This window comes from Melospiza melodia, chromosome 2 (assembly GCF_035770615.1).
Source record: "Melospiza melodia melodia isolate bMelMel2 chromosome 2, bMelMel2.pri, whole genome shotgun sequence".
In the NCBI taxonomy this organism is placed as follows: Eukaryota; Metazoa; Chordata; class Aves; order Passeriformes; family Passerellidae; genus Melospiza; species Melospiza melodia.
In genome coordinates this window covers 123,981,947-124,006,301 of record NC_086195.1, presented here as the reverse complement: position 1 = coordinate 124,006,301, position 24,355 = coordinate 123,981,947, and the positions used below count along the sequence as shown (strand labels likewise).

At 36.9% G+C, this 24,355-nt stretch overlaps 1 protein-coding gene across 1 annotated transcript in view; it reads left to right on the top strand.

Annotated features, from left to right (window-relative positions):
* The window catches only part of UXS1 (UDP-glucuronate decarboxylase 1), a 54,935-nt gene that overhangs the window by 20,975 nt on the left and 9,605 nt on the right, over positions 1–24,355 (top strand). The window contains exons 6-9 of the mRNA XM_063149855.1: positions 4,329–4,509; positions 15,166–15,270; positions 16,479–16,538; positions 18,554–18,675. Of these exons, the coding sequence (XP_063005925.1) occupies positions 4,329–4,509; positions 15,166–15,270; positions 16,479–16,538; positions 18,554–18,675 (468 nt within the window). The remainder of the gene's footprint in view (positions 1–4,328; positions 4,510–15,165; positions 15,271–16,478; positions 16,539–18,553; positions 18,676–24,355) is intronic.

Sequence of the window (24,355 nt, the reverse complement as noted above, 5' to 3'; positions counted from 1 at the left end):
GGGCAAAATCTAGTCATAAGGGTAGAAGAGAAGTTGCCCTGCAGGGAATGTTCATCTCTCTCTATCTTCTCTGTTGTTTCTGTTATTTTGAAGCATCATAAGCAGTTGAGAGTTGAAGAGGATGGCAAGTTAACTCAGGAAAAGGAGTTGTCCAGGGCATTCTTAAACTTAGTGAATTGTGCTGGAAACCAGCTTTCCAGCTTTGTCTGCAAAAATTTTGATGTTATCTGTGACCTAGATTTTTCCTTGTTTCTCTGTGTCTTTGTTGGGGTGGGGGGAATTGTCCTCATGTTTTGAATTTAGAGAAATTATAGCTATTTGAGATGTGGAAAATAGAGTATGAACTTCTGCTTCTGTAGTAATGAAAGTAAAGTCCACAACAAAACCCTGCTAACGTGCCTAACTTTACTGGTGCTTTTGTTTGCTTTGACTTCAAAATCCTGAAAAAAAAAACTGAAAATATGCAGAGAAAATTATTTTTCTGCATGTTTAGGCAATAATCTTCATTGCTACTGAAAACTTTCACAAAGTGTTACCAAATTAGTTTAGTTCTGCAATGGTGTTCCGTTATTTTTATAACAGTCTGATGGAGACCTGTAAACTCCCAGTGCCCCTGTTGACTACAGAAAATAAACTGAGGAAAATAGAGGTTTAATTTTGAAAATTCCTAAATTGTGTATTTTGTGTGTTTGCAAGGGTCTTAATGTCATGTTGTCTGTGGAAGTGAGAATGTACTTCCATCAAAAGTGTCAGTGAAAGCTGTTAACAGGCTGTGGAGCTCTTAATGTTCACTTCCAGACTTTGCCACTGAAAAATACTGGATATTTTGTTGAAATTTGTTGCTTCAACAGAGATGGCAAATAGTTGGAATAGGAGAGTTTTCAGGGGACCTGGAGGTGAATAGCTTTTTGGTTCCCAGTGTATTTTGTAGAGTTTAAATGACTACAGAGAAAACTGGCCAAAAGGAGTGGCAGATTGTTCTGACTAGTTTTGCGCCCGCTCGGATGGGCATTCATAGGCCTCCTGCCCATGGGGCCAGTTACCTTCTGCTACAGTGTTGCTGTCACACTTCTAGAGGAAATAATCCCATGGTTTTTTGAGTAGCTGAAGTTCCCATAAAAATGTTGCATGACACTTCAAAATTCTCAAGAACTAGCCAGCCCAGTGAATTCTGCTAGATCACGTATTTTGCTTTGTATTTTGTTAATACTGCATCTTTTTTCTAGAATGCATTCTTAAGTGAACTTTTTTTTAATTCTGACTGCAGTCTCCAGCTCCAGCCTGGAGATCCTCACAGCACTGTCCTGACAGAACAGCTCTACCAGTTAGTTTTTATTAAACAGCATTTCTCTGGAGATGATTTCTGGTTGTGGTGGTATCTCAGCTGAGACCAGATATCCTGCCACTTTCATTGAAAAGAGGTCTTCACCTTGTTGTGCATGATTTATCTATTTCCTGAGTTCTCTGAAGTGACTAGGCTGCAGACTTTCATATGCAAGAGAAACAGTTCTGTTATGTGGAAGACAGTGTTGCCGTTGGTTCGATCTGTTGGGTGTTTTTTTTCTGAATTGAATATAGTAAAGTGATAAAAGCAGAGAACAAAAATATTAATATAATTTCCTTATGGGGCATAAGATGTTTTGAATCTGATTTCAGACAGCAGAAACATGTAATAAATAGACAAACCTGTAAGTGCCTGTGGTGAAGATAATTATCTCTAATATTTGTGCCTTTTAGTAGGTACTGAAGTTACCAAGCATACTAAGTAATGAAATATTTTCATTAATGTTGTCTTAATAAAGAATTCCTTTTTAAGACCCAAGCTGGTGCTCCAGTTCTGATATGGATATGATTCTTGTACAACTTCTGATTATTTGGATTAATATGTCATTGTGATTTGCAGGAAGTAATATTTAGAAGTGATGCTTGTATCAGTAATTACAGGAAGGTTGTACAAAGAACTTCAGTGATAAATCATCTTTTCTTTTTTTTTAATGTTGCATCAAGTAATGATAAAAAACATAATTTACATAGTTTTTTTATTTTTCCAGGGGAAATTCAACTCCTTTTTCAATCATTTCTCAAGTTCTTTGTCTAATACCCATGGAAGTGATATGTTAATAAAGCCAACTTAGTTTCATCATAAAACCTACTTGTAGGTTTAAGGTAATTGGAAAGTTCTTTCCAGACAGAATTGGTTTGTGCTTTTTTTTAACCTTTTTTTGTGCTTTTTTTCCTTCTTACTGTGGGTGTGCAGTTTTTTTCTGTGCTTTTAATGCTTTTTTGCCTTTTTTGGTTGGCCTTGTGTTTGTTTTTGGGTTTTTTTTTAAGGGATATTGGGAAGAAGGCACTTCCTTTTACTGCACCAAAGACATATCTTGCAAGCATTGAGTTTATCTTCTCTTAGTATCTTGGCAATAGAAGTAGCAGCAGGAGATTTCCTTGGGCCTCAGTTGAAGGAGTAGGTTCAAGTCTTCTACAGAAAAATTTATCCTGGTCACCACAGAAAAGCCAAAACCCTTGGAACATTCAGCAGGGCTGCATCTTGTTTGCAAGTCAGGATAAACTCATGGCATTAGGTTTGCCATGCATGGGTTTGGATTTTTTCCTCTGGTAAGTGGTGACACATGGCAAAGGGCTGTTCTCCCTCAGTTACTGGTCTTCTGTCCTCATTCTCAGCATTCTGCAGGAAACCTGCTCTTCCCTCCTCTCTCTTGCAGCAAAAGATGAGCCTTGAGATTCTTTCTTTTATTCCAGAGGGAATTTCTCCTAAGTCCTGTTTCTTCTTCAGGTTTGTCAGGGAACTGAATAAGATGTTGAATCTGCCACAAGAAAGCCCTGACAAACTCAGAAGAATGCTAAATAAACCAACTAAATGATTCTTTTTAATAAGAAAAGGAAGGATGAGAATACAAGAAGTGGACATGCAAGTTTTTGCAAAAGAAAACATTTAATTTCTGTATGGTTTTTCCACTTTTCAATCTTTGGAGGTTTTCCTTTGCTTTTTTTCTAGTTTAAAAAAAAAATCTGCTAATCTTGCTTTTTTAAAGCAGTGGATGGCAGGGTAGTGGACAGGGTAAATGTTTAGTCTTTGACTAACCCAAAGGAAAAGAACTTCAGGCATCTATCCTTTTCCACACAGCACTTTGTCATTTCAGTGCGCTATCCATTCATTAGATTCCTGCTTGATTCCATTTTGTCCTTTCATTGTTTAGTTAGTTGTCTCTACAGCTGAAGAATGGACATCAATAGCTGAATCACTTTGAAAATGTGAATTTGACCATGCAGATATCTTTTGTAGCTGATACCACACAGGTCTTTTACAATTCTGCTTTTCGAGTTTTGTGATCTGTCATGTCTTGATTCTTGAAAACAGTTTATGAAATGCAGAGAAAATAATTGCTTCTGTAGGTGGGTCTGGGTGTGTCACACAACTTGCAGTTCTACTTATTGTGCTGACTGATTCAGTACTAAATAAGTGATTTTTTTTTTTGCTTGTTTACTGTTGAAGTCTGTGGTGTAAAAAAGGAAAAATTAATTAGCTTGTTTCTTCAATGAAACAGGAGTCCAGAGTTTTAAATATTTTATTTCTGCTTGTTTCTTTGCAGCAGAACATCAGAGTTTCAAGACAGGCAAATGCTGCATGTCAGAGCTAGTGATGTAGAATAGAGTTTTTTCAGTTGTAAGGGACATGCAGAGATCATCTAATCCAACTGACTGACCTCCTCAGACCAGGATGATGTGAGCTGTGGATGTGTTACGACACAGAAAGAATTATTTTGGTTTTAGGAGATATTTCAAATGAAAGGTCTTCAGAGAATTCCCTTCCTCCTTTCTGGGTGAAAAATTACAGTACTTACTTAGAACACCCAGCATGTCTTCCATGTAAACCAGCCAGAAGCTGGACTTGACGTGTCTGATAAATCTGATGTGAAAATAACCTGGCATTCTGTCATACCTTTTTTTTTCCTCTGAGAAGTGGGCTTTGCAGAAATTTCTTCTAATACCTTTCTGCATATTTTTAGACTTGGCTGTCACAAAAAAGAGCACAATCCAATTTGAAGTAAATAAAGGAAAATAATCTGAAAAAGAGTTTTTGTTGATATGAATAGATAGCTAACCTTCTAGCCTGACAGTGATGAAACATGTCAAGTATATCTCTCAAAATTTTAAAATCTGTAAATCTTGGAAAAAATACATGGAAATGGAGTTGTTTCCCCTGGAGTAAGCAAAGATCTGAAACCTACTGTTCTGTCTTCATGTTTGTAGACTTTGTCTAGTGTTTCTGTAAAAAGAAAAAGAAATTTATACCAACTGTCCTAACGCAGATAACTGGAGGAGCAGGGTTTGTGGGTTCTCATCTTACTGACAAACTAATGATGGATGGCCATGAGGTTACAGTTGTGGACAACTTCTTTACGGGCAGGAAAAGAAATGTGGAGCACTGGATTGGTCATGAGAACTTCGAACTGATAAATCATGATGTCGTTGAGCCCCTGTACATTGAAGGTAGGTAGTCTCTGCTTTGGTATGTGCATTTTTTTGTGCCTTTCCCTTCTAAGTGTGAGCATCTGTGAAGAAATGAAACTTATGTGTTGAGTTCTGGGTTGATCTATCTGGTATCTGTATGCATTGTTTATTATTAGCCTGTTTTCCATGACCAGTATGGAGTAAGGTTCAGAGCACTTTTGTCTGAAATCAGTTCTTCTTTTCTGAGTGGACAGGAGGAAAGAGACCTTAAAAACATCCTGATATGTCTGATTTGTGAGAAGGCAAGATGGCAGGGGTCAGTCTGTCTGTCCCATCCGTTGTCCCACTTTCCTATGTGCCTGCACAGGTTTACACACACAGAATGTGTGGTCCAGATGTTTCATGAACTGAAGTGTATTTGAGGGCTGCAGCTACACTAGACATGCATCCTGCAACTGTGGATGGTCAGTTGAGATGAAATTAACTTTCCTTATTTGTCTTCAGTGTCTTCTGTAGAAAACATTGCTCCCTCTTTAGGTACAGGCATTCTACAACCTGAAGAGTTGGAAAACAGCAGCACTGAATTTTCCTAATTTTCAACAGAAAAAAAGAAAAAAAAATACACCAATTTTAAAGAAAGAAGCAAACAAACAAAACTGTGTCCTGCTTTAAAGTAGTAGTTCAACTATTAAATAGTCAGATTTTAAGGCACCATTAGCATGGCTATATTGGAGAGAGACATGCATTTATAGACTTCTATGGGAGTATCTAACCATATAATGAGTCAGTGAAAGCATTGCTCAATGCTTTTCACCCACTGCAGATCTGGTGGGTGTGCTCCATCCTTTTAAAACTCTGTAGCAATATACTTGTTCATTTTAAGAAAGAAAAAGACTGAGTGGTTTGGGTTTTTTTAATTCCTGATGGATTCTAGTGGATGGAATTTCACAGGAAACATCTCTAGTAATTTCATCTCTTGTGTTATTGCTTCTGATGAATTCCTGGCAACACTACTGAAACAGTCCTGCAAAAACACATGCTCCTGCTCTGTTCTGACAATGCACTGCTTCAGTTACTGCCTGTTATTTAGAAGTTATTTCAAACTTCTTCCACTGACAGGATAATGGAACAAGGATCTTATTAACTGACTCCAGGTGCTGGTAGCTCATACCTCAGCCAGATCAATTTGTCAGCTTTTCTAATCTTTTCCATTCTTTTCCTGCTTTCTGACTGATTACATTTGAGACTTTCTCAGAGAATTATCATCATTGCTATATTGTTGCCCAGCTAACTAGGCACTAATGAAAGGGAATTCTGAGATCCATCAGCTACTTTTCCTATGGCTTGTGTAATTAAGACACCAATTCCCTATTTAGTCCTGACAGCTAATTATTTTATTTTATTCAGTGGGTCGTTTATTGAATGCCTTTTCATCTTCCAACAGTGTAAATTGAGGCTGGCATGGCTAAAATAAAATTAACTTTCGTACACTAAGAACACGGTAAAATTTCATTTCATTGCAGAGTTTCTAGTCCAATGAGGCAATGGCGAGACAGTTTTTTAACAGATCAGCAAGTTGGCATATAGATGAAATACTTCTTTTCTTACTCCCAGTTTCTCCTTTTTACTTGTAAATAGAAGTTGGAATGACTGTGCAGTCATGATAAAAAGTAGGTTTGTGTCTAAAGAATTTCTCTGTATTTGCTGTCCTGTTTAAACCAGGTTACATAAGGTTGTTTGACAGCTCAGTTCCAGAGAGGATAATCAGTGCTTTATTTCTGAGAGAGACCTCATTTTTGGTCTAGAAAGAGCAGTGCTTTCTCTTTGGATGTGGAAAAGTGAATTTAGTCTCAAGATGGGGAGCTTTCAGCTTCACAGTGGTGCCTACGCACAATCTGCCTTGGCTGCGTCATTATCTTTGAACCATGACACCAAGTGGGACTCAGCATTCTTGGATCTTCATCTAGGTTGGCCAGAGACAATAATAAATCACATAAACACACATTTTATTTTTTAGCCTTGTGACAGCTGTAGTTATCTCTAGTGGTGAATGTCTTTCTCCTCTACTAGGATTTTATTTGCTTTAGCATTTGGAAATGTCAATAGGAGATGCTCAAGTTTTCACGTTTGTTTTTTTCAAGCAGAAGAAAAAGGGTTTTGAGTTCTTTAGTGGAATGAAAGTAGTTCAGGAATCTTGAAAGATAAAAAATAGTAAAAAAAAAGTTGGAAATAGCTATATTAACCCATTTTTCCTATTATAGTTCAGTTCTGTGTTTTTAAAGATATTTTCATTTCAGCCTGATCCCTCACATACAGCTTAAATACACTATTAAATAGGCACTTTTTTGGTACAGGAAGACAGGGTTTTTTTCTGAAGGCTAGTCTGGAAAGAAAATCTCTTAGCACTCTTTTTTGTTGTATCAGAGAAAAAAATAGAAATACGCCTTTACTTATATTCTGCCTCATTCTCTGCATTCATGAACGTTACAAGTGCCCCAAGATAGTCACTTGAGAGCACTGTAGCTCATGTTCCTACAAACCATATTGTAAGGACTCATAGATGTTAATTGGAAAACAAATGAGAATTAATGCTTTATCTGGTGTTGCTGTGATGTACCCCAATTTAGGGTAATAGATAAACTGCATTAGAAAATGCCAAAGGAAATTCTGTATTAAATAAATGTATGTTATTAGTAATGTACTTGGTTTCCATAGTGACATAAGCATTAGTGCTGTTTTGTTTATACTCACCTTTGCATTCGAGTTGACTCTGTGTTTGTTGTAAAAAGAGTTTGTTTTTATATCACTTCAAGCCACCCAAGTCTCTATTTCTATTGTGAAATATTGTTATACTTAAATATGTGTTTTAAAAAAGAAAAAAAAAAAACAAAGCCACAACAAAACAAACAAAAAAGAACCCCCCCTAAAAACAGCCAAAAATATGCTGCCCATATACCTGAAAAAAATCCCCAAAACTACACACATGAAAAACCAAGCCACTTTCAAGGTGCATGTCAAGAAGGCACATGATCATTTCACAAACTGGACCCCTAAGAAGGAAAAAATGCCTCTCAGTTCTCAGTCTTGATGTCTGGCTTTCAACTGCCCTTAGGCACACTCAGCTGTTGAATAAATCTGAAAAAATCATCAGACGCTTATACTTAGCCCATATCCTTCTCCCACTGGTGTTTCTTCTTCCTGCTTCCTCAGCAACTTTTGGAAGCCTTAAAACAATCTTCTGGAAAGTGATAGGTGCACACTTCCTTTAAACCCAGCTATCTGCTCTATCTGAAAAATGTCCTCAGCTGAACTGCTGCACGGTTCACAGGAACACACTTTAGCCTTGTATTTCTTTTTGGTTGCTTGGTAGTGTTGTTTTGGTTTGCTTTTACTACACCTTTCACAAATTGGAAATAAAAATAGGCCTGAAAATGCCACAGATTTACAGTCAACAGTGGAAACAGTTGAGTCAGTTGAACTGATTTCACTCCCCTAATCAAAGGTGCACAGTATGTTTTGAAAAATGCTGTATGATACTTCTAAAATTGCAGTCTGTGGCAGCTGAAATTGCTGCCCAAACTCTTTTTGGGCAGAGCAGTGAGGAGTTGGTCCATTCTGATGCTCAAAAACTTTTATTTAAAATAAGTGCATGTGCATTACTTAAGTAATATAAAATGAAATGAGAGAGAAGTGCAGTGTAAGTGGTGGGTAATGATCAACTGTTTTATGGCTTATGTTCTGAGATTAACTGATCTTCAGTTAAATAAAGGTGTTCAGTTTTGCTGTTGGTTTGTTGTTCTGTTTAAATTCCTCATGCCAGCAGTCCAGTTTCTGGAAAGACATTTCTTAAGTGTTGGCTCTAATTTCTGTGACTGTTGTGAACACAAAGGTAGTTTTGGCTCTTTTGACTCTCACTGAAAATGTTTAAAAAATTATATAATAACACATTTTGCATGTTGAGAGACAGTGTGTTAGCACATGATACACATAGTGGCAAGGATATTGTCTTTCAGAGTTTGCAGGAGGTGTTGTAGTTGCTAGTTATATGTGCATAGGTAAGTAAAGTAACAGTATTTATAGAATTTTAATAAATCATTTGCTTGACTTGGACTAAAAAAAACTTTTATTTTTAAGGACTTTGCTGGCTTGTAGGCCTGAGAGTTGATTTTTAAGGCTAAGACCAACAGTCTAACAAAATTGGTCAAAAGAATAGTCTATAGCCTTCAAAAGAATAGTCTATAGCCTTCTTGGGAATAACAGCCTTCCACATGTCAGGATGGTAGCATTTTACTAAACAGTGTTCTACAGTATCCCGGAATTGTTCAGTCTTCAGGTCCTCTCACAAGTAATTGAAAACACATACAAATACAAACACAAAGGATATCTTCAATACACGGCACTTTTTTTGGTTTTTCTTTGGCTTCCATACTTCCCAGATTTTTCCCTTCCTAGTCTTTGTTCTCTGTGCTTAACATGTTCCGCTTGCTGGTTTTAAATTGTTTGGTCAGGAAAGTCTATAGCAAGGCAGAGGGTAACAAATGCTACTTTATTTTGTTTGTTCAGAGCCAAGTGCAGTGGTGCCTTGATCTTGGTCTGGTGTGAGGCTCTCCAAAACTGCTCCAGTATGAGCAATATGATAAATCTTTATAAAGTTATTCCAGTTTGCCTGACATTACAAACAGCATCTTTAGCATCAGGTAAATGAACTAGTATTTGTCCTTTTTAGTTCTGGGCAATAGGAATGTCTCACTTCACTGTGTCAGCTTCTCTGGCCTGACCTCCAGTAATGAAATCAGTGTAGCTGTTGTTTTCTTTTTTTACAAGAAAAGTCCGTACATTCAAGCTGTAGAAACCTATTTGTATGCTTCTGATCAAAGCTTTTCTGCTCAGTGCTTCCTGACTAGCAGATGCAGTGATGGATGCAGGTGCTTAGTGGAGTTAGTGACCCGTTTAGTCCTTTCTGGACCGTGACACATGTGGAAGGCAGAAATTGAAGATGTAGGTCATTTCCTGTCATAGGGAAGGCAGTAGATTTCTCCCTTATCATTCACTTAGGAAGCATGGAGAATATATGAAGTATTAGGGCTAGAAAATCAAGATGATATGAAAGAAAGTAGTTAATGACAGTATTTTGGAGTTTTATGGAGTATTTTGTCATAGTCACCCTAGGACAAGTGGTTTTACTGATCATTCTTGTTTAGCATTAAGGAAAACACAGTACTGAATATTTGTGTCCAAATTTAGATATTGCAGATTCCATGTATGCTAAATTTTAGGGGATTTTTTTAGCTTTTCACATAGAGAAGGGCATAATTGGCAAACATTAGTTGCTGTTTATCTTGCAATATGTTGCTTAAACCTTATGTTGAGCACAGACTTCTATATTTGCCACAGTGTACCTTGTGTACCTGACTTGAATGTTTATGCCAGCTTCTGTGTCTGTGCTATTTTGAAATGAATTTGATTTTTTAGCCTTTTTTTCCAATGAAATTGTAACATAACAAATTTGTTTAATTTGTCTTTATCAGTTGTCTACGATCCTGTGCTTGCTAAACTTCTTGCTGCTGCATTCATAGTTAGCAAAGTTCTAGTCTCCCATGTGAGCTACACATAAAAGTTGCAGAATTTTATTGTTATCATTTGTTATTCTGTTCTGGTCCTTAACATAACACTTTGCACAACTGTTCACATGGTTATTTTCAAATAACTGCTCTATGACTTTATTGCAAAGCCAGCTCAAGGCTTTGTATTAAATGTTGTAAATCTTCTTTACCTCGTGTAGCAAGAAAGAGTTGTGGAAGTCAGTTACTAGATATATTTCTTTCTGTCCTTCTGTAGATACTGTCCCAGGCACAAAACAGTGAATCCTTTGAAAAGCTGTTAGTTTGGAGAGCTTTCCTCAGCTCTGGCTGGAACAGAGTTAAGTTTCCTGCTATCTTAAATAACTGTTAACTTTGTGCTACAATGCACAAGGTTGTCAGCCAGGCTGGGTGGATGGCTTTGTCCAGCCAGTCTGTTGAAATTCTAAGAGAGAAAAAAAAAAGGAGATATTTTTCAGATCTGTCAGTTAATAGAGGGAAGGTGGAATGAGAAGCAATTATTCTTATTTCAACATTGTCAGATTGATGGATCAAATATGAAAAGTTTGTGGTAGAAACTTTACACCTTACTGAAATGTCCAGCATTCTCCAAATGTTTTGGAAAAATGGTGATATTTTCATTGGTCTGAGACTTGATATAGTAAAGAGTCCTTCCCAGGCAAGAGGCAGAGGTCTCCTGTAGCTGCCTGGTTGCCTGTCCTGATCCAGAAGATGGCCATCTGACACTTGACAAATTCCCCATCTTCCATCTCTCTGCTAGTTCTGCTCTTGCTGAGCCTTTTCCATACAGGGATCAATTTTGGCTTTATGCATGAGGGGAAAGTACATTGAAGCAAATAAGAAGGGCAAGACTATACATCTGGCAAGGAAAACCTTTTTTTCCCCCCAGCTCCTTCTTTGTTTCATTTAAAACAATTGCTAGCTGGGAAACAAAGGAAGAATGAAGGACTAAAATAAGGAGAGTGCTTTCTTGCTTGCTGCCTTGCTTTCCATCTTTATTTTGCACTGTTCTTCACACTTACTTTATTGTTTAAAAATAAGTAAATAAACTTGAATAATATAAGGAGTTTTTGAGGTTTTGTATTTTACATGCATTTCTTTATAGCTAACAGTTATATGACCACTTGGATGATCACAGGCCTAGCTGTATCCTTGTGGAGCAAAAGGAATGGTAATTTTTGACCTTCTGTATCTGAATTACCACATGCCATTAAAGGAACCATTCCTATATGGGTTGCTGTGTGTCAAAAATTAGCAGTATTGGAAAAAAAAAAAAAAAACAAAAAACAAAGAAACCACAAAACAAAATGAAAGGAGGGGAGGCAGGAAAGATTTCATTTCTGCTTTGACAGGTTAGGATTGGGCAGTAAATTACTAACAGACCAAAATGTTTTTGACTTTTTTTCTCTTTCCAAAATTCCACCAGAGCTTGTCAAAACTAATTTAGAAAGCATTATGAAGAAATAGGTAGAAAAAAACAGCATAAAACTCAGGTCAGACTTCAGCTTTGAGTTGGCTGTAGGTGACCTCAGCAATTACTTTGTTAATTTTTCTGCACCACTGTGTTTGTGTTGTGCTTGCTGCTTGGAAGCATCAGTCAGCATCTTTACAGAGCATTCCTTATCCCAGCTTCCAGTCTACCCCTTCTCTTTGGTTTTATGACAGTAGCATGCTGTGGGAAGAGGATGCTTAAAGCAAAACTTGGGGCAGTTATGTATTTTATTCATGTTCAAAATTCATCTGTAGGAAGTGTGTTGAAGTTCAGTAATCCAGTTAAAATTTACCCCATGCTACATTTTTCCATCATTTCCCCAGCACAAAAATTGATTCCAGCTTTATTCACTGCTTAAGTTTACAGTGTCACAGTGACCAAAGTAAGGAGTAGTTATTCCATGTCTCACTTCATCATGCAGAACAATTAACTAGCTTCATGTTGCAGAAGAAACTCCTGCAAGTTTCATTTGGATTAGCAATGCAGGCAGGGCTTGGAATTGAGCCTGAGCTGGGAGCTTTGTTCTGCCAGCTCTCACTGCATCAGGTCATCTTTGGATGCTGTTTGTATTGCTATTACAGGTGCCTTTTGTGACAAACTCTTGATGCTGCACCAGAGTTGATAGGGGTTGCATGTACTGTTCCCTGATCATTCAACAACAAATAGCAGAGAACCTGCTACATGAAATTTTACTGCTCTGCACCTTTTTATGTGAGAATAAATATTCAACATTACGCATCTGCCAAAACCGTCTCTCTTTACCTTTCTGGGCTGTTTTGACAAATTCTAGGCAGCAATTCATCCCTGCTCTGTAGAGATAAACAGCTGTAGACCAAAGAGAGAATGGCAACATAAAAGCAAATATATTTTGTGGCATCTGCATGAGCATACTGTCAAATATCATTACTCTGTCAAGACAGTAAAACTTGCAGTAACAGTCATTAAGTTTGCCTTAGGAGCTCATCTTATGTTTATGTTGATAGTTAATTGTTCTCTGGGGTGAGGTATGGCTTGAAATAATTTCTCCTTATTTTGGTCACTTGACATTGTGAGTTTAATCAGTGAATAAAATTATTTTGCATGATTTCTTGTGTTGCAGTGATAATGCAGGGCTGCAGTATGTGGTGAACTTTGAAAAGCTTCCCCCGGATGAGCCAGTGTGTGCTTATCCAAGCTGTGTTACATAAAAATCAGGAGCTGAGCTTGCCCAGTAGACAATAGACACAACAGTTAATCTAGAAAAACTTGATTTATATACAAGCACACTTCATTAGGGATTCAGAAAGAAAGTAGGTTGAATATTTTACCATGCTAATATTGCTGGTATTTTTAAAGTGTTATTACCAGAACATGTGCTTATCTTAAAAAGAATGTGATTTTTTACTGTGAAGGAGATGCTTGTTCTTTGACGGCTTACCTACTTTTCATTTTTTCATTGCTTAATAGGCTGTTGAAGAATAAGGGGTGACTTTCACATGGATAATTCAAGCCACTTATTTATGCTCTTGCCCTACTAGTCTGCTTTTTTTAAACTATATTAGAGGTCTGAAAGCGAAGGTTTGCATATTTGCTTTGTCAGATGACATTTGAGAATGGGAAGGAAGTCTTCAACAGGAGGCACATTCCTCTAATATTTCAGTGTTCTCAGCATGTTAAAAGCAGGTGATAACTTCATAGTTGATATTTTATTTTTTCATATCGTGATATGATAAGGGGAGATGGCTTTAAACTGTGAGAAGGTCTAGATTAGAAGAAGGAAACAGAAGCACTCCTGTGAGGGTGGTGAGGCACCAGAACAGGTTGTCCAGAGAAGCTGTGGATGCCTGATGAACACTTGAAAGTGTTCAAGTCCAGGCTGGATGGGGCTTTGATCAGCCTTGTCTAGTGGAATGTGTGGTGGGATTGAGGTGCTCTTTAAGGTCTCTTCCAATTCAAACCATTTCTGATTTTTTTATTTTTTCCCTACTAGATGTAACTCATATACAGCTTGTGCTGTTTAACTAAGTATGGTTGTATTTAAATAGAGAAAAAGGAAAACTTTTTTGGTTTTGTTTTTGGGTTTGGGTTTTTTTGGGTTTTTTTTTTTTTTTTTTGATAGTCAAGGGTGCTTCTAACCTGTTTTAAGTAGGAAAAGTAATTTATTAGAGGAAAAAGTTCATAATGTCACAGATACTGTGGAAGTTAAAGCCCCCAACAGAAGGCTATGAGAAATCAACATGTGGTCAAAGTACAGATTATTTTTTAATGCTGTGATTTTCTATTGCTTTTTAATAATAAGACACCTAAGGAAATTGAAAGAAAACATTTGTTTGACCAGTAGTGTTCTGTTCTAGGGCAGGGCAGCCTTATGCCGTGCAGTATTTTCTTCTGTCAGAATAGCAACTAGCCTTGACTTTTCCAGCTTCTTTCTGGTTTCAATGTCAAGTCTTCTTAAAAAAAACTAAACCCCTCACTTTTCTTTTAAAACACAAAGGAGTAATTTTCCCTTTCTTTTATCAGGCCATTCTAATTATTACTTCACCTTTTGATTGCTTTTCTTGAATGACCTTGGTGTAGGGGATTTGTCCTTCCTTAAATATCTCATTTGAGCTTATGTTTAATTTTTACTTTTGCAGTTGCTTATCCAAGAGTGTTTTTTTTTTTTTTAAGATAGTTCTGGCTTGCTGTGATTCAAGTTACATAGAAGACAGAGAGACGTTAACATATTTACAAGAGTCATGTTATGAAAGGCTTGCAGGTTGAGCTTTTTAATATCAGATACTGCCTATGACACTGAATCCAATTTTCGTTGCTTTGTTTTTATTGTAATTTAACAAATTTGTTGCCAACAGTCTTGTTTCTAATACCTCCAACCTTCAATCATCTCAGACAATGAATTTCAACTAGTTCTTTGGTTAATTGTATTTCACAACAGGGAGTGGAGGAGTGTGTCAAAATCTCTTTACTGGGTTTTGATTTGTGTGTTTGTTTTTTAATTAAAGCTAAAATACTGTATTATCCAAAGCATTGCATATATGTGACAAAAGTAACAGGGAAAAAAAGACAAAAGTTGCATGCTTGTATCTTGCAATGTATATTTAATATATAAATAATGCAAAGCTGATTAATGTTTCATTGACAGATTATCTAGAAATAAAAATACAGTATTTATTTTTCCCAGAAGGTTTCTCATATTGAAAAAATGTTTCTATCATTTTTGCTTCACAGTGTATTTTAGAAAAATACTCTGAAACTTGTAGCCACTTAAAAACTTGAGGATAACAGAATGTTACAAATACTTTTGCAGCTTCTAAACATTTTGGAAGTTCTCAGCTAAATTTTTTATAAGTGGAAAAGTGTGAACACCAACACAGACATTTATATCCATGTCAACAGTGTTGATATATTACATTATGCCTCTAGGTTTTGTTTTACTAAAAATTAAGTTTTTCTTAGAGTTACAACAGGTTTGTGTACATATAATCTGTAAGTAGTGATACAGGAAGTGCTGGATGCCAGTGCTAGGAATTGCACAAAGCAATACTTATTTCTTGACTTCAGTGTTTTCTCATTTAATATCTTATGTGGGAAAATAATAATGCTATCCCCTCCATTTTTCTGTAGTGGACCAGATCTACCATCTAGCATCTCCTGCTTCTCCTCCTAATTACATGTATAATCCTATAAAAACATTGAAGACCAACACTATTGGGACATTAAACATGCTGGGTAAGTGGAATTTATTTTTATTACTTGGTTAGACATCATATAATCCTGACAGAGTTGCTGTGGAGATGGGAGGATGAAGCAAATGAGTTGTACATTTTAAAAAGTTGTTTCTTTACGCCAAATAAGGTTGGGGGTATTTTTACCCTCTTTGAAGACTTTTGGTTTCCTTTAAATATATCTGCAAATGAACACTGATAACATGGCTGTCAAAGGACAAGAACTTTGTGCCTGTAAGCTGGCTATGGAGTGTGCAGTAATGTCAGAAGTAATAGGAACAATTAAGAGCATGGGATTTTTATAGTACAGTTGTGTTCATGATTGCTAGCAAATTCTGAAAGAGTGTTTAATGTCAAGCATCATGCTGAATAATTACAAGGCCATGTTTTCAGCTTTTTCTGCTAGTTTTGATGCTGGGAATGGGTCAGTGAAAAGAAGGCCTCAAGACTTCACTACTTTTTCCTCCCATCTTTCTGCCATTTGGTATGATGCAGGCTGATCTGAGTGTCAGTGTCAGTGATCCTAAGAATTGTTGAGTCAGAAAAACTCCTGGGCATTAGCATAGCTGAGTTTCTTATTTGAGTGATACTCTAGAGAGTAGAGTTCTGAGAATCAAGTGATTCAGAAGCTATTGAGGTACCAGAATGACAGAGGTGAGAAATTTGTCTGATTTGCCATGCCAACTTGAAGAACAGAAAGCCATTGAAATGGAATGGAGAATAATCTCAAGTTATGGGTAGGATGATCCAAGCAGTTTAAAAGGGCCTAATAAAGGAGAAATTATTGATTTTTGTCCTATAACATGTTATTCTGTGTAAGTTTCTTTACATGGCTTTTCTTTAATCTATGTAAGGAAGGATTTGGTAATCATAATATACTATGTTGTTTCAAGATCCTGATTTCCTAAGTGGAATGCTTCCCTGGGCTTTATTTAGATTGTAATAGATTAATTTCTTGGATCTTGATTCAGTGCAACTGCTAGTCTCAGAAGCAAACACGTCCCATGTAGGTGCTGCTCTGCTATTTCTTAATTTTTCTAGTTTTGAAGTGGGAGCTATGGATGTGATTTACAACTAAATTTGCCTACAGAAAGAGATCAAATTGTCTTTAAAAACCCGTAAAACAGAATCACACTAAAGCAGCTAGCATGAGTGAAGGATTCTTGCACTTGCTCTAATTGTGTTCTTCTTTCTCCGTTGTCCAAAATCTAGGTTTAGCTAAACGTGTTGGAGCACGGCTGCTGCTGGCCTCTACATCAGAGGTTTATGGAGGTAAGAAGAATAAAACAGTATTTAGAGCTCTTCAGATATGACTGTGTAAAAGGATATTTACATCTTTTGTCAGATACCAGAATGATAGATTTTCATCACTGTCTTAGCTTGCTTTTTTAGGAGATGTTCTTACAGTTTAAAATGTGAGAAGGGCATTTACAGTGCTTGCTTTATATCTATTTTTTTTGTATCTAGTCAAGAGTGGTGGCAGGAGACTTGCAGTGTTGACTGTATCTTTCCCGTGTCCTGGTTTATATCTCTTTTTCCAAAGGGCTTGTGGGGAAAATTGAGTGTTGTACTCTAAAGTCCAGATGCCATAATGAAAACCTGAGAAGAAAGATTTCAATATTAAATGTGCATATCTTTTCCCCATCACATAGGAATTGTGTTGTTAAGATTTAGCAATTGCCCTGATGTCTAAGAGACAAAGGATGTAACTAAGCTAAGAAAATACTGGTTGTGCATGCAGGTTCTTCAGGTGTCTCTTATAATGTGTTATTTGGCAATACTCTCCATCTTCCTCTTGCTGTTAAAAGTGAAGGAGTGAAAGAATAATGGATAGAATGGTGACTGGATGCAGCAAGAATCTTTAGTACTTCCTAGAGTCTGTACCAGACCCTGTGCCTGCTAGAGAACCTTCCTTCTGCTCTGAACTATTGTGTAATTGATAACAGCAGTGTTGAAAGATTAGTGCAGATACACAGGCACAGTACCCTCCTCAGTGGGAGTAGATTTGAGTCTCAGCTCAAAAGAACAAACAAGTAAACAAAAATGGTCAAAGGTACAAGATACAAAGCTTTGTGAGCAAGAAGTGAGGAAGGACAAAGAACACAGCTCCAGGTGTACAGTTTTGGTGGAGCAGCTTCAGAAGATGGAAAGTAAATGTCCAAGCAAGGGATCACTAAGATGGTTGGCCAGCCAAAGTGGCCTGAGCATATGCGGCATTCCTATTGCCTCCCAAGCCTTAGATTATCTATGGTCATGCTCTACAGAGAAAAATGATAGCCTCAAGGACTCTTCTGCAACTGAACAATCTCCCTTCTGGAGTATCTCCTTTCCCACAGCATCTTTTCAGGCCTTTTTAGGATTGTTGTGAGTTTTTATAATCATGTAAAACTTCTGTGCATTTACCATTGCTCTGTGGCTGCCATATGGCACAAATTCATTCATAATCATGTCTGAACAGCATAAAATCTGGAAGGTTTAATCAGAACTGACTGTCAAGGTTGTTTCAAAAAATTAGCTCTCAGCACTAGGAAGTTCTATAGTAATGCAAACTTCAAACCCAGTGGAAATTATACCATTCTAAAGACAACAGAGGGGAAGATTTAACCAATAGTTTGTAATTTTTCAAGCACATAAAGCACACACTAATAAGGTTCCTAGGTGATTGTTGTTTGATTGTTTGTTTTTTTATAATCAAGAACTTCTATGCTGGATCAAACCAAAGGATTGTCTAACCTGATTGTGCCCAGTCATAGCTAGTAAAAATGCTTAGGGTAAAATAGAAGAAATGTAAGTATTTTGTGGTGCATCACTCTTACCTCAGTAAGGAATGCAGTACATCTCTATTTTCTCTATTTTTCTTTCCTTGTTTCCTATTTTATGAAATTTGAGTACGTTTTACTTTCCTACATAACCTATAATGCCTCTTACATAACTGCTGCCTACATAACCTGTAATATTTCCTCTGAAACACATTAGGTAAAAGTTGTGTTTATGCCCTTGAGCCTTTAACCCTCTGCTCACACACTCTTTTAGGGAAAGCAGTTGCTGGCTGTTGTTTGCTTGTACTCAGTTATTTTACTAGTCTTTCATCTGCCACTGCTGTTTTCAGTTTCCAGTGATTGCACTTTAAAGAAATTGTGTGAAAACATAAGATTTTTCTAAAGTGCAGTATTCAGAGAGAAGGTGTGCTGGCTTGTATAACACAAATGCTCTCCTGAAAGTTTCATCACATATAGTCATCTTTTGATATACCATAATCTAAGGTGGTTTTTTTTTTTTCCCCACAGATCCTGAAGTTCACCCTCAAAATGAGGATTACTGGGGCCATGTGAATCCAATAGGTCCAAGAGCCTGCTATGATGAAGGGAAGCGGGTTGCAGAGACCATGTGCTATGCATACATGAAGCAGGTATTAAACTTGTACCAGATTCAGTGTTTTTTCTGTAATTACTGAAGGCCCAATGTATGGCAAGACTGGAATATGTGTATTTAGGGGGAGGAGGGCAAAAGAGAATGTCTTAAGTAGGAGCACTTATCGTGTTTTTGCAAAATCTGTTTTCTTTAATGGGAAGGTTTTATTGCTCCCATCTGTTGTGTGTTTTCAGATGAGCAGTCTTCTTGTGGAAAATGTGCTTTAGTGTTCTTAATAGGTATAATATGTCTTTCAGTATAGTAAATAGTTTTTAGACAGATTAAACTGAGGTGACCTTAGTGTGCTTAAAAGTCAATGGGATTGAATAAAGTCATTACTGATAAACGTGTAATGTTGAAGGAGAATAATCAAAATCAGAAAATACAGATAAGAATGGGAAAGATCTTTAATGAGTACTTACATAGAAGCAATGTATTTTAAGCACTTTTGAAATGTCTTAAAATGATGTAGGTATAAATTACAGACCTTAATGAATATCTAGCTGTGTAATGCCTGTTTTCAGACAAAGACAGTAACATGAGGATAAAAATTTAATTTAAAATATGTTTAAGAAATTATACAGGCCAGTTTTCTTGTGTTTCCTAACCAGCAAGTAGAAACTCATCATTAACTAATGTAGCATTGACTGTTTACCTATAAGTAAATCTTGCTTAATTGAGGTTCATCTAAGCTCTAGGAGACTATTCAATTAGCAAATATGGCACACTAAAGAAAATAGTATCAGTATTTCTTGCTATTTGCATCCTTAATATAAAAACATATAAATCATAGTATATTGTATAGAATTTTAAACCTTTAAATTATAAAATTCTAAGTACTTTATAAACCTTGAAAACAGAATCAAGCTGAAGTGGTAAGACTTTAAGAGATGGTATTTTAATATAGAGTAGTAATTTTGTCTTATCTCTTCTACCAGACAGAGAAGGCAGAGGGTTCTGTCTGCTTTGTTCTCTTTTAAATCATTTAAGGTCCAATATGCCAATACTGCTCCCGTTCAGGATGACATCTCCAGTATTTCACTGTAGCATAATATTCCTTGTCAGTCTGGAAACCCATTTGCAGTTGAAGATTACAGTTTTTATGAAAAATTCTTGTGCTCTAGGGTGTTGCATTTTTTGCAGTGTTCTTTTAGAAGGCATGAGTAGGTAATTTTTAAAATCATGGGCTATATCTTAAAACCACAGAGTGAGTCATGATAGCATCTCAGAGCTTTTATGCAGGATTTACAATGAATAGGAAAGGTTTATAAGGTGGAACTGCAGTGCACATGTACATTAAGTAAAAACTCATTATGCAAATGACCTGCCTGTCCTAGAGGCAGCTCTGTGACATATTTCTTTTACTTTGTTATGGGCTAGTGAAGTCTGCCTAAGCTTGTCCTAAGTTCAGCTATATTCTGAAACACTGTTGAGCTGGTGTGGGGAAAAGAGAGGGGGTGAGCAGTGTTTAGGTGATATCCTGTTACTAGTGGAACAAACCTTACCTTTTGAAAAGGTTTGATTTCCTCTATGTAGATAAGCATTGTGCTTTTAAAATGATTTTCAGCAGGAGTGAATTAGCCCCAAACAGTAGGATTTGCAGTATTTCAAGCTAAAATATTTCCAGAATCTCTCCGCTTCAATAAAAATAAGAAACAGGCAAAGTTATTCTGCATTTTTTGGTCATTTCTTAAAAAGATTTCCGTCATCATGCACATTACTAGATACCTTAAATACATAATAGTGTTTCCAAAAAATGTGAAGTAAAACTAACCTTCTGCACTATACTTCAGACAGCCTGTTTGAATCAGAATGGTTTTTGAATCTAGTCGAAGTTGACTGTTTGCTGTTGTCAGAGTTTCTCAGTAGCTTGTCCTGTCCTGACCAAGGCATTTTTAGTGTGTTCTTTTCTGCTGGTGGTGTTGTTTTGTTCACTTATTTTGACCTTGTGAATTAAGCATTTCTTGATGTTACCACCTGAAAAAATGGTGAGAGGGGAGTTCCAGCACATTATGGCAGTGTGAATTTTGTGCTTCTTTCAGGACTTGCCATTCAATTATCTGTGCTATCTTAAAAAATTGTATTTGACATTCTGGAGCTACCTGGGAATCTTAGTATTAATGTTTGTGCCACTACTCTGGATTAATTTAAATACTGTCTAGAATCTGATACTACCTTCATAGCAGAGATTTGCATCATCTGTTTAGCTGTGTTGTAAGTAAAAATACTCAACAATTAAAATGCTGTGCATATTAAGGGTGTTTTGTGAACTGGATTTCTTTCTTCTCTTACACTACTGACCTGTAAGGAAGTTCTCCAGAGCTGAAGAAACACTCAGGTCACTAGGGAATGTCGGAGGAGAATTTTTATTCTCCTTCCACTTTCTTCATCCATTTTTTCATACCAGCTGTGTGACTCTGAAAGCTTTGGTGGTAAGAAATGGGCTTGATTGTGATACAACTATCACATTAAATGATAATTTTGGAATTGCCTTAGAATAGCTGAAATGTTGAACTATAAGCATAACATTTCAACTGTAAAATTGTAGGCTGTGTTCAGGGACCTGCATTATGCCCAAAGTATAGAGTCAGATGATTGAGGCTATCCTTCCTAGCTTGTTTAGGAGCTTTTGTGTTTATGTAGTTCAGATCACATCACTGTTTCTGCAAAATAGTTCTAAAAATCTATTAGTAGAGTGTTAATGGCATTTTTTATACAAATGACAGTACATACAAATAAAATTCCTTGGACTCAGCCTCACTATAGAGTATTGTAGCTTAAACACATTGTAGATGGATCCAGTGTACACAGTGCTAGTAGTTCTGCTGTGATTTTAATTCAGAGGTTTGGGAACAATTTTGAGAGTTAATGATCTGTGAAATACATGGGAAAGAATATGAATCAGTGAGAAAGAGACTATTAGAGAAAGGAATGCTGACAACAATCTAAGTAATTTTGGCTGAGACACTGGTAAAGATTTTTGTCAGGTCACAGTGATACCGCTGCTACTGTCTGGACTTCTCCAGCAGATTTGTTTCATTCCAGTTGTCTGCTGGAGAGCAGACATTTGTAGCTTTTCCTTTCCTGATCTTTTATGCAGGGAGGTCTGGCTCATGCTTGCTGTTTAGATAGATCCAGAGACTTTACAAAGAAGGAAGCACTGGTAATTAACAGGAGAAGCTTATCTCATATCCTTGTGAATTATGGCCACAACATGTCATATTCAAATTATTTTGGTTAAAAGAAACTTGGTATTTGAATTGTATTGATCTATTTTCTGAGACAGTCAGCACAAGAAAAGGCCTGTTCTTAAAAAGTTTATTAAATTAAAATATGTCTTTTTAAGTTATGGAGTTATTATAGCATCCTTGATACCCTTGATAGTTTGTGGACCTGGGATCTCTAAAACTAAATCACCAGCAAAGACTCATGCTGAAAACCATGGACAGCTTTGTTTTGCAAGGAAGACTGCGTAAATTAATACTACATTTTAACTGACAGCTACAGATCAGCCTTGAGTACTTATTATACAGAGATACAGAGGTATCTCTGTAAGCAATAACAACCTTTTCTGCTTCTTTACTGTTTCTTTTCATCTGTACAGGCACAGTCTCTGTGACGAAATTCATACTGATAAATAATAGAGTGAGCTGAAGTGTTCTGCTAGTCCACAATCCTGCATTTTATGATCTTGCTCTCAGGCTCTTTTTTGGATTGCTCAAGGAATTTTCTTTCTGATCAGTCTGCTGTGGGAAGACATTGTCTTAAACTGTGAGGGCAGGAGGCAGTTGATCGCCTTTTATCTCAGCATTAGGGATAAATCTCAAGCTCTCTTATATTTAGCAGTATAAATATGTGCCAAAGGGATTTTTTTCTTTCTCTAGGATGTAATAAAATACTGTACATGACTTACTGGTGCAAATCTGGGAAAGTAATTGACTTTGATAGTGGGAATATGGGAGAGGTAGTCAGTCATTACTACATGTTATTGATAATATTCAGAGTAACAGGACGTAGCTAAGCTAGAGTTCATACAAAAAGGAGTAGAGTTACTCAGCATATAAAAAGGATCACTTCAAATGAGATGTTCATGAAACAGCAAAAGCAGCATTATGACAATTTTTAAATTACTGTCTCCAAAACCTCTTTGTCTGTGGAAGAGTTTCTTTTGAGGAGACAGATTCCAGTTTTAAAGGGGCAAATGAAAAATTAGCTGCATAGAAAATAGATTTTTCAAAGCACTAGGCTGCAGGGAAAAGCTTTGCTAAATGATACTATAAATAAAAGGTTACTCATTTTAAAAGACAACATTACAGTGGGGTGAGGTGAATAAATAGAAGGGAGAAGAAATAATGGGTTCATTGTTGCTATGAGCAGTGCCTACAGAGAATGTGTTGTTTTTCTTTTCTAGATCCCTTGCTAGTTCCCAACCAATACTGGAAAACAAGGCTGCTGCTGTAGCTTGTGCAGTGCAAGAGAAGCTTTTTGGTCAGCATTGTTGAATGAGTTATTTTTATCTTGAATACTAGCTTCCAAGTGCCCTATTTTCTGTACTTGTTAATGGCAGTATCTGGAAAGCCCATGGGAAATACAACCCCTTCCTGAAGGAGTCAGTGGCCTTCTTAAGATAAAGTGCCAGGCAAAACAAAGGAAGGAGCAGCTCTATAAGAGTATGTATTTCCAAAGCTGTGAAGGCTTTGGGCATGGTTCTGTAATGTGCTGCTGGGAGTATACATTTGAAATGTTACATTGCTGTACTTTTTTAGCTAGCAAGAAATAAAGAGTATGGTCCCAGCTGATGCGCTTTGCATAGAAAGAGACTTCTGCTCTTTCTAGAGTCTCTTTCAGCAGGAAGGACCCAGTGGATGTTGAGAGGTTATTTTTTTTGCCTCTGTTGTGGATACAAGCTTGTTGGACAAAGACTTTGTGTCTTTTCCTGTGGCACAATAGTTACCCCCCTTGTAACTGTTAGTTTACCATTTAGTTGCGGTTGCAAACAAGGTTTGATGATGAGGAATGAAATCTTGCCTGCCGTTAAATGGAATTGAATGTTGTTTGACTTCCTCCACACTGGGAGATGTTGGGCTTTACCTGTACTACTTGGTGTTTCTGATTTCCCAACACCAAGTAGTAGTTGATGTACTGAATGTCCCTTTTGCCTGTCTCTTGCCTGTAAAAAGCTACTTCTTCTGCTTTCACAAAACATCTTTGAGGATTTGTTTAAGAGGCACTTGGAGACCTAAGAGAGAAGGTCACATTTTCCTCTAAGTGGCTCTTGTAGGTGAAGCTACATTTATTTCCAAGAAAAATGTGTTTCTAGATCTCTTCTGAGTGAAGTGTGTGTGAGCTGCAGCTTTCAGCCATGAATGTACTGACAATACACTTCTTCCACATACACCCCCTCTTCCAAGACAAGAGCAAGCGTTGGTCTAAGCCTTAGTAAAATACATGGAAAATACAAGATGGTCTGTGTATCCTCTGAAGGAATGGTTATGGAAGGAATGTTTGCAACTCCAGAACACTGTGGTTGTGACTTCAGTTGAATCAGAGCACACAGTTTGCTTCAGACAATTTTTTTCAAGTAACTGATATGAGGATGTCTTTTTCTAGGAGGTGGGAGGACTAGGTAATTCGAAGAGGATACATAGGCCTGTACTGAGGTTGATATCTTCTTCCCT